The following is a 10,385-nucleotide window of genomic DNA, read 5'->3' as shown; positions in this document are numbered from 1 at the left end:
GGGAAGAGACAGAAATCTTTATAAATAAATAAATACTTAAAAAAAATAAAAAGAGGCTGGGTTTGAGGCTAGCCTGGTTTACATAGCAAGTTCCAGACCAACTTGGGCCACAGTCTAACCAGAACTCTGGGCTGGGGTATGGCTCAATGGGAAAAGCCTTCATACACACGAGACTGGGTCTAACCCATCACACACTGAAGAAGAAAGTCCATGGTTCTGTCATTACCAGTGACCCTGCCTGAGACTGGGCTGACACACCTGTTTGTGAGTTTACACAAACTTGAGGGACCTTGTGCCGGTGTGTAACTGGGCACTGTTAGATCACCAAGTTAACCCTGTCTTCTCCAAACCACACCTGCCTGTAACCTGGCCCAAGAAGGTTTATATTTACTTATTTGGGAAAACTTGTTTGTTTTAAAAGAATCCAGAATGGAAAAAAAGATTCTTTTTTTTGGAGAGAGGAGGCTCCAGGGTTTCCCTGTATAACCCTGGCTGTCCTGAAACTCACTCTGTAGACCAGGCTGGCTTCAAACTCAGAAATCTGTCTGCTTCTGCCTCCAAAGTGCTGGGATTAAAGGTGTGCACCACCACCACCCAGTTAAGACTTGATTTTTTAAAGTTATTATTTATGGATATGTGGGAGGGTGCCATGTGTATGGGTGTTCATGGAGGCCAGAAAAAGACACCCGATCTGGAGCTGGAGTTACAGTGAGTATGTACCTATGGGTGCTGGGAACTGAACATGTGTCCTCTGGAAGAATAGCAAGCGCTCTTAATTACTGAGTCAATCTTTCTAGCCTCCAACCCCTCCCCTATTTATAAGACACAGTCTCATGTAGCCCAGGCTAGCCTTGGAACTTTTTTTTTTCTTTTTCTTTTTTTTTTTTTTTTTTTTTTTTTTTTTTTTTTTTCTTTTTCTTTTTTTTTTTTTTTTTTTTTTTTGGTTTTTAGAACAGGGGGGTTGGGTGGGCATTTAATTTATGGCCACCTCAGAACTACTGAGATAAAAAGAATATAGATCACTATTGTCTTCGAAGCAATTGGAATGTCTCTAAATGGTTAAAAAAAAAGTGGACATGATATTTTACCTAGAGGAAATTAAAATAAGACTGTAGATTGTACTTGATTTTGGTTCCAGAATAAAAAGACAAGTTGTTGAAAAAAGAAAAAAGAAACAGGGTTTCTCTGTAGCTTTGGGGCATGTCCTGGAACTCACTTGTAGATAAGGGTGGTCTTGAACTCACAGAGATTCACCTGCCTCTACCTTTTCAGTGCTGGGATTAAAGGTGTTCGCCTCCGCCACCACCTGGCTGGAGCTTACTTTGGAGTAGATGACGCTGAACTCCTTCCTGATCCTTCCAAATGCTAGGCTCATAGGCATGTGCTGCCAGGCCTGGCTTCTACCTTTTGGACAGGTACCTGCTAGAACTGGACATCCTGTGGTACGTGCTGTTGAATGGACTGAGACAGTCACTGAACAACAGTGCGTTTCATACAATATAGCTTTTAATGTCTCTTAATACGGCTCTTGACAGCATAGTTACACATGGGTCTAAAGCAGCTTTCACCATGGTTCTCAGCCCTCCTGAAGGATGGTGGGAAACTCAGGGTCCTCACCACAGGTGCCTGCCTCAGCCTCTGGGCCAGCCCTTGCTCTGAGGGGCTCAGAAGACTACACTAAGGGCAAAATGTGTTGGGTATATCAGCATCTCTGATTGGGTCTTCCCCCGGAGAGGGGTTCGAACCACACAGTGCACTCCTGTGCCAAACTGGCCACCCCCAGCCTGGGTGCCAGCAAAACTCTGCTTTGTTTCCCTCCCCCCGAGGGCTTGCCTGTCTTTCCTGTAAGAAATGGCAACTTCTGCAGGTAAATCTAGTGTGGGGAGAAAACCTGTCTCCAGCACTCCCACAACACTTTGTGGAGAGAAACAGAAGTTTCCAGAGGCTCTTACCCTCCTCTGGACAGGACTGTCCTGGCCACCTGAGCCCATGTCCCCAAACCCACCAAGGCCTGGTCCCCAAGTGGACCCTTGTTTGGTCGTTCCTCCTCTTCCACAGGACAGCAAGCTCTCTCTGTTCTTTCTCAGACGAGCCGCAGGTTGTGGCTCACCCAGCACTTTGTGAGTGGACAGGATGCTGGGATATGCCAGCAGCCCATGGTTCGAGCTGGAGTTAGTGAGGCTAAAGAGAGGGAAGCCCCACTTTTCACTGAATCCTATGTGGAGGTAACCCTGGGGGGGTCCATTGCCCCTCCCCCATTATCTAACAAGCAAAACGTGACTGTTAACCCTGTCTTTAAGAAAAGACAACATGGCCCTTAGGTTTTTTTCACCCTTGTGTTTATGTATCAAGTGATTGATGATTCGGATGCAGAACTTGGAACTGAAAAGAGGCAAGCACTACCGGGGCAGGGGCCTTGGTGTGGCCAGTCACCTGTGGGAGAGCTGGAATCAGGGGCGGAGATGAATCCTGGGCCGGCCAGCCTGTGAGACTGTATGTCTATGGTGAAGGGTTCACTCACGCCCATGTGAACGCAGCCACTTCACAAATGTTTGTCGCATGCCCTAAGGACCCTGAACTTCAAAGCCCACTGTCAAGGAGAGTCAGTAGGTACCCGGTTTTCTTGGGAAATTCGGGCTTTCAGCTGGACAAGGGGGTATCCACATTTCCTGGAGTCCACTAAGTGTTGAGGAGGGGAGAGATCCCAAGCCATCAGCCAGCCTCTGGGTCCTGGCCTGCGTCTGCGCCTTCGACCTCCACCTGATTGCTCTTGCCCAGCTTCTTAAAGCTCTCCACAAAGGCTTTCCAGGTCTCGGGCACACTTTTCTCCAGCAGCCAGCCCTCACTCTCGCACTCGGGGTCCTCGGGGTTGGACACACTTTCCAGCGCCGTGTGCAGGTAGCGGAGTCCGGCAGTAATGCTCACCTGATGGGGAGAGCCAAGACTTAGAGCAGACATGGGGCACAGCTAAGGGTTGGGCTGTTAGGAAAACATGAGCGCCAGGTGTGGTACTAAAGCTGATGGTGGCACCAAACCTGGGTTGGTAAAGGCTGGGCCCATCCCACCCTGGCCTCCCTCTCCAGTGCCCCATCCCACCCACTCCCTACAGCTGGTAGAACATGTAATATCCTTTGCCTAGATCATTATGGCTCTCCATGGTTACCTGTTAATCCAGAGCCAACCCTGAGTGAGTGCCCTGCCGCCCCTTCATTCCTCTTCTTCCTGACACCACCTTGCTGGACACACCAGCCCTCCCACCCTTTCACAGTGTGTTTCTTGGCCCACTAGCTTCATGGATAGGGTCACAAAGTCACCTCCTGGTTTGGCAAGGTGGCTTGACGGGTAGACATTTGCTGCCAAGAATCAACCTGGGGTTGATTCCCCATGGTGAAAGGAGACAACTGGCTACCGCAGGATGTCCTCTGACCTCCACAAGTGTGCCGTGGCACATACATGCTCAAACATACACACAAAATACAAACAAAAAACAAACATAATTTTTGAAAAAGTTACTCCTAGGTCAGGCTCAGTAACTCACACCTTGAATCCCAGCGCTGGGGAGGCAGAGGCAGATGGATCTCTGAGTTCAAGGACTGTGTAGAGAGATCCTGTCTCAACCAACCAAACAAAAGAAGCCATTTCCAATCCTGGAAGAGACTAAGCAGTCAAGATCTCTTGCTGAGGATCCAGGCTTGGTTCCCTCAGCCACAGGGCAGCTCATAACCATCTGTAACTCCGCTTCCAAGGGATCCGACGGCATCTTCTGACCTTCACTGGCACCATGTATGTACACGATGCACAGACATACATGCAGACAACACACACACAAATCTGGAAAAAATTAAAGCTACCTCCTTGTCTGCAAACCCTGCAGTGTGGGGTCACCTATTCTCATGCGTGTGGTGATGAACGGATGTCTGTCACCGGCTGCTTGCATTTCTGCACTAGCATCCGCTATGGCGGACCCTAGAGCCAAAGGCGCCTGGATTGGTAGCCCAGCCTTGTACTTGCCTGACTGGGAGACTAGGAGACAATGGCTGCACCTTCTGGCTTCCAGATTTCAGTAATGGCAACCTGCAGCTCCAGGCTGCTCCCTAGGAGTAGGAGTGTCCCCCTACCCCATACACCTGGTTCATCCAGCACCCCAGCCCAGACCACACAGGGTGGGTCAGCACCTCACCGACACAGCTGCCAGTGGGTGCACTGGGGAGAATTTAACTATAGGAGCAGCTAATCATAGTGACTTGCCAATCTTAGGGATTGCTGTATGTTGAAAGCTAATAACACGTTCTACAATGGGAAAAGCGACCTCCTCCTGAGAGCAGCCTGTTGCACCCTGACAGCCTCCTGCTGAAGGAGCTGCACCGTGAACTCTGCATCTGCCCTTTTGTGCATTGCGTTTGCTCATCTCCTCACCTGTGGTGCAAGGAGGTCATGGCCAAGGTCACAACTCAGCCAGGAGCTCTGGCAGCCCAGGGTCTATAGCAGGTCTGCTCACTAGAAGTTGGGGTGTTCAGATTCCCTGTTCCCAGTGAACCAGTCCCTGTGAGCTGGGATCCAGCAGCAGTGACCTACGAGACCAGGTGCTCCTCTACAGTCTTCAAGGACAGGCATCCCGTCATGGGTTTAAACGGTGCTGACCATCACCCTGGGGGTAGGCTGCTCCCCTCAAGCCATCATTCCCAAGACTACCTCAAAGCATCTTCAGCTAGTATGCCTTTAATCCCAGCACTCGGGAGGCAGAGGCAGGCAGATCTCTGTGAGTTCGAGACAAGCCTGGTCTACAGAGCTAGTTCCAGGACAGGCTCCAAAGCCACAGAGAAACCCTGTCTCGAAAAACCAAAAAAAAAAAAAAAAAAAGCATTGTCAGCTAATAAATGGCCATGAGGTGCTGCCTTTGCCTCTATATCAAAAGCCTTGGATGTGGTCCAGCCGCGATGTCATTTCACGTAGGTTTAGACCTAGGTAGATACCCCCTTGTCCTCCTCCACGTACTACGTGAGAGATTCAAGATTCAAGGACTCGTCTCTGATAGAAGGAAACTGTTTCAGTTAATGTTTCTGTCTTGATACATTTGGATTTTGGAGCCTGGGTTTTCTGGGGCAGGAATTGTTCCGTGCAGGCTCCCTGAGTCACACCTGAGAACCTTGTGGTCCGTTCAGCACCCGGAACAGCTCCCAGCACTGGGTGCGAATGCCCTTCCAAGGAGAAATTGGACAGGGGAGGGGATGGAGCTCCAGAGCTTCAGAAAGAGGAACTACATATTGCGGGTGACATAAAGTGGACCCGCTGACAGACCATTAGACCAACATTGCACACAACACATGAAGCACAAGTCCACGCAGATCCTGTTGACTGAAGGGCCCAGTGACGTCACTGTCTATGTCCCCAGAGGTAATGCTGCTGTCCCCATGTGACGTCACTATAACCACCTAAGACCTCAGAACAAAAAGCAGAAGCACAAGAGGAACCCCAAGTCGATCTAAGTGAAAAGCCAAACACAAAAGGTTGCGTAGTGCAAGGGCCCAACACAGCACAGAGACGGATAGCTGCCACAGACTTGGGGTGCTGAGTTTCCTTGGGGGGCTATGAGGTGTTTTAGAACTAGACTGAGGGGGAAGACAGGTGTTACTATGAATACACTAAATGGCATGATTTTCGCAGGTCATGGTTGACCTCTGAGTTTGGGGCCAGCCTGGTCTACAAGAACTAGTTCCAGGACAGGCTCCAAAGTTACAGAGAAACCCTGTCTTGAAAACAAAAACAAAAAAAAAAAAAAAAAAAGAAAGAAAGAAAAGAGAAAGTAAAATAAAGAAGAAAAGGTTAATTTTGTAAGCAATGATGCCAGGCATGGTGGCACAGACTATGGTCCCAGCGTTAGCGGGGAGGCTGAGGCAGGAGAAAGTAAGCTCAAGGCCAGCATGGGTAACATAGTAAGACTGTCTCAACAATAAAAAGAAGTCAGACACACACAGTGATGGACACGTTTCCTGGCACTTGGGAGGCAGTGCTAAGAGGATAAGGAATTCAGGGCTAGCCTTGGCTATGGATTGAGTTCAAGACCAGCCTAGATTACATGAGACCCTGAAGGTTTGCTCCCCAGGTCTGGCTTCACCATGTACAGCCAAGTCAGGCAGGCTCCCTCTCCCTGTCCTCTGTGGCCTACCTCAAAGAGCCAGACAAGGAGTGTGACCACACCCATAGAGTTCATGAGGCTGCTGTAGTAACTCAGCAGGGAGGCCCTGCAGCCCTGCAGCCAGAGGTTGAGCTCCTCGGTTTGATGGTCATAGCTGTAGTGTGCCGAGTTGTTGGTAAGCTGGTACTGGATGCAGGGCCGTGGTGAGTTGGGGTTGCAGCAGCTGAAAGGGACGCCGTCCACCAGGTACCGCCCATCCACGTTGCTCTTGATGCGACTGGAAGAGAAACAGCCTGGTTCAGGACATCTCAAGGTATTGGGCCCCCCACCCACTGAGAACCACTTTTCAGTCCTCACAGCCCACCAGCACCCACCACATAGCAGCCTCTGTGCTGGAGCTAGAGACAGAGCAATGAGCTATGCCCCCATCCCTGCCCTCCTGGAGTGCATTGTCCATAAGATGGAGGCAGAGGGAACACAGAAATGTACCCAGCCACCCTATGTTGCCAGGCAGGCCCCCAGCTTGCAGGGACTTCTTGGATCCACTCCAGGCCAGTAGGAATTAAGGACCTAGGATTGAGGTGACTGCTGCTACTGTTAGAATTTAACCCTTCACCCCTTCGGCAGCCATCTTTCCCCTTCACAGGGCATTCGTGAGCAAGGCCCTTTCTAGAAAGATGTTTCCGGAAGGCCTATTCTGGCCCAGGACCTGTGCAGAGGCAGGACATGAAGACTGGGGACAGACGCAGCCCCCACCTCTAACCTCACAGCAGAGAAACCTCCCTACCCACTTTGAAAGACAAGACTGAATCCTCGACTCCCCAACTGCCAAGCGAGGCTTGCAGCCACTCTGTGTGTCTGTGTTGGTTTCTTTAGGGTATGCTGTGCCTTCCCAGGGATCCAAAATCCAAAAGGAATCTTCACGGTGATTCCTTCCCAGCTCCACAGGCTATCGTGCCTCCTGATCAGGGTGACAAAATTCCTTCAGCAGCACACTTAAGGTGTGTGTGCTCGCTGGGCACGGAGGGGCACCCTGAGGTCCCAGCCCTTGGGAGGTACAGGCAAGAGGATTAGGAGTTTAAGGGCATCCTTGGCTACGTAGTGCAGTCAGGGCCAGCTCAGGTTACGTAAGATTCTGTCTCCAAAGATGCGTACATAGATAAAAGCTAAAGAGACAGCTCAGACTGGTGAAGTGCTTGACCACGCAGGCAGAAGGACCCCAATTCCATCTGCTGCCCTGAGGGCTTGGGCTTTAGGGAACCAAACAGATAGATTCCTGGAAGTCACTGGCTAGCCAGTGCAACCTGCTTGACCAGCACCTGAGGACACCTAAGGTCGCCCTCGGCCCTCCACACACCCGTGCGTCCTCGTGTCCATAGACACATGAGCACACGAGACCATGCACCCTCATACACATAAAATGAATCAAGCCTGCCTTAGCAGCTCATCTGTCAGAGCCCACATCGGGGCTGGCAAGATGGCTCAGTGGGTAAAGGGGCTTGCCAAGCTTGAAGGCCGATTCTCCTCACAAGGACCACACAGTAGGAGGAGAAAACAGTTCCACAGGGTGTCTTCTGACCTCCACGGGCACGCCACAGAACACATGCCTATATGCACGCAACACACACACCAGTAATAATAATAACAATAATAATTGTTTTTCAAAATGGAAAGTCCACATGGTAGCTTTACATACTAGACTTAGGCATCTTTTCACATCTGCTGATGGAGAGTGTCCTGGATTTTGTTTTGTTTTGTTTTCTTGTTTCAGTGAGCTATATCTGTGGCAGCCTGATGTGGGGATGGACCATGTGGTCCATACGTTTGTTTCTGTAGAATACAGAGAATCTGTAGAAGTGCCCTGTGCCTATGGGTGATCCTGCCCTGTCCCCATCATCCTTCTCCCTTGAGAGGCTGTGTCACACGTCCAGTCAGTCACGGGAGATAACCTGCCCCTCCCAACCACGCCCACGCCTCTCCCAGCCACGCCTCCTCCCGGCCACGCCCACGGTCGTCCAAGCTTTGCTCCCTGCAGACCCAGTGGATGGAAACTTGCACCTTAGAGTCTTGAGTTTTGCTTTGCTTTAAGGGACTTCATCGATATCTTACTTGAGGGGACACTTATTATCGAGGGCACACGCATGTATCCATGGCGCCACGTGGAGATAGATCAGAGGACAACTTGGGGGAGCTGGTTTCCCCTGCCCCCCTCAGTCGATAAGCCGTCTCACTCGCAACCTTCAACTTATCTGAATTTCCGTTTTTCTCTTTCCAGGATAAGCTGAGCACCCTTGTGTGTAGACACAGCTGTGGGGCCATTTCCACGAGACGCCTGCCGCTTTCCACCCGTACGGGTTAGGGCTGTGGGAAGACTGCACGGTAGCCTGAGTTATGACGCACCTCCACCCTCCGCGTCCTTCAGCCCTGACATCTATTCGTGGGCAGGGTGCACTGCCTAAAGAATAGATGGCACTAGGTGGCGAGGGCATGAGGCGGGGAAGAGGGGACCACTGACTTTGACTTCTGCCCTGCACAGACCCGCTACCTCAGCTGCACAACGGGGGTGACGTGAGGATCCAGTGCTTAAAGAGGGCGTGGCGCACAGGAAATGCAGAGCACACAAATGGCGCCTCACTGGGCAGAGGCTAAGTAGGAGCCATCCTGAGCACCTGGGAAGCCTCTATCGGGCTTTGAAACCAACAGACCAGAGGACCTCACGGGGACACGGTCACTTGTGAGCCAGTGGCTGTGGTGCTTGGCCTTTGAAGGCAGCTGCCGAGCAAGGCTCGCTGCCGTGGAGGAGACAGACAACCCTGAGGGCTGCACAACCCCGTAATGCCCACAGGAGACATCTGCCTGCCGGCGCCATTGCGCTCGGGACAGCGTGAGCCAGGCCTCCCTTGGCTCCTAAGCTCCTGAAGCTTGATTTGAGCTCAGTGCCTGTCCTATGCGGTGCTGGATCAGTGCTGGTTGGGGGGCCCTTGGTAGGGCAGGAAGACAGGTTGGAGGGGTGTTGGCAGGGCCTTCAGATGTCCCTGAGTTGGGGTGAAGCCTGAACACTCACCTCAAGTATGCCCCAAGGATATCTGAAATGAGGGTCAGAACAGTGGTCCCAAGGCTGAGGCCGGCAGAGGTCCCCATCTCTCTACCCTTTCCCTCCTGAAGGCCAGGGGCCCTGGGAACACTGAGCAGAATTTAGTCTCTGGCATGATCCCTCCCTTCAACACCCCGGACTGTCAACTGACTTTACTCAAACCTGAGGGCATCCACACTTAGGTGCCGTTCGTCCTGCTTCTGACTCGCAGGCTGCCCCTTGAGCCCTTTCTCCAAGCACATATATTCTCCGAAGCCATTTCTATGTCACCAGGGACAGTGTGGGTATGGCAAAGAACAGATATCAGGGCCACTTGCTCCTGTGAGGCCTGTGTGAGGTGGCAGGAGCCAATACAAGTAACACACTGCTCCCTTGGCTTCTCTCCACCTCAGGCCTTTGAAGAGGACCTTGGAAACCACCAGATTGTTCTGGAGAGGAGGAAGTGGGGTTCTGGACAGGACAACGTTTCATCTAAAACCACACAGGTAATTAACAACAACCACAGCAGTTACCCACTGACTTCCCTATTGGCCTGGAATCTACCTGCTTCCCAGGGAGCGGAGGCCTCTATCCTAGGCTGGCTGGCCTTGAACTCGCCAAGTATCTGAGGATGACTTTGAGTTTCTGATTCTCATCTTTTCCTCCCAAGTGCTAAGATTACAGGCATGAGCAACCACACCGTTTATGTGGAGCCGGGAAAGGAACCCAAGGCTTCCACCAGGCGAGGTGCACATTCTAGCATCTGAGTTCCATCCCACCCACTTCTGGGGGCTTCTACCTGGGGAGACTTAAGTATTGAAAGAAATGGGTGGTGATGGCGGCCAGCACGCACCTTTGATCCCAGCACTTGGGGAGGAAAGGCAGGTGGATCTCTGTGAGTTCAAGGCCAGCCTGGTCTACAGAGCAGCTCCAGGACAGACTCCAAAGCTACTGAGAAACCCTATCTCGAAAAAACAAAAACAAAAACGGAAGAAAAGATGATCCTCTACCTGCTCTGTATCTCAGGACCACTGTCTCGCGCCATCAACCACCCCACACCACTCCACCACATCCCACACCCCACCATCACATACCACCCCACCCCACACCACACTCCACACCACACCCCACACCCCCACACCACACTCCACACCACACCCCACACCACCATACCCC

The 10,385-nt window shown here is 51.5% G+C and overlaps 1 protein-coding gene across 1 annotated transcript in view; it reads right to left on the bottom strand.

Annotated features, from left to right (window-relative positions):
* Positions 1-2,440: 2,440 nt before the first annotated feature.
* Positions 2,441-10,385, bottom strand: part of Prph2 (peripherin 2) — a 13,865-nt gene continuing 5,920 nt past the window's right edge. The window contains exons 2-3 of the mRNA XM_050122881.1: positions 6,167-6,413; positions 2,441-2,925 (exon numbers count right to left, since the gene is read on the bottom strand). Coding sequence (XP_049978838.1) covers positions 2,713-2,925; positions 6,167-6,413 — 460 coding nt within the window. The 3' untranslated portion in view covers positions 2,441-2,712. The remainder of the gene's footprint in view (positions 2,926-6,166; positions 6,414-10,385) is intronic.

This window comes from Alexandromys fortis, unplaced genomic scaffold, assembly GCF_014885135.2.
Source record: "Alexandromys fortis isolate MF-2015 unplaced genomic scaffold, M_Fortis_MF-2015_v1.1 scaffold_212, whole genome shotgun sequence".
NCBI classification, from domain to species: Eukaryota; Metazoa; Chordata; class Mammalia; order Rodentia; family Cricetidae; genus Alexandromys; species Alexandromys fortis.
The sequence above is the reverse complement of the archived record's forward strand: the minus strand, read 5'-3'. Positions and strand labels throughout refer to the sequence as shown.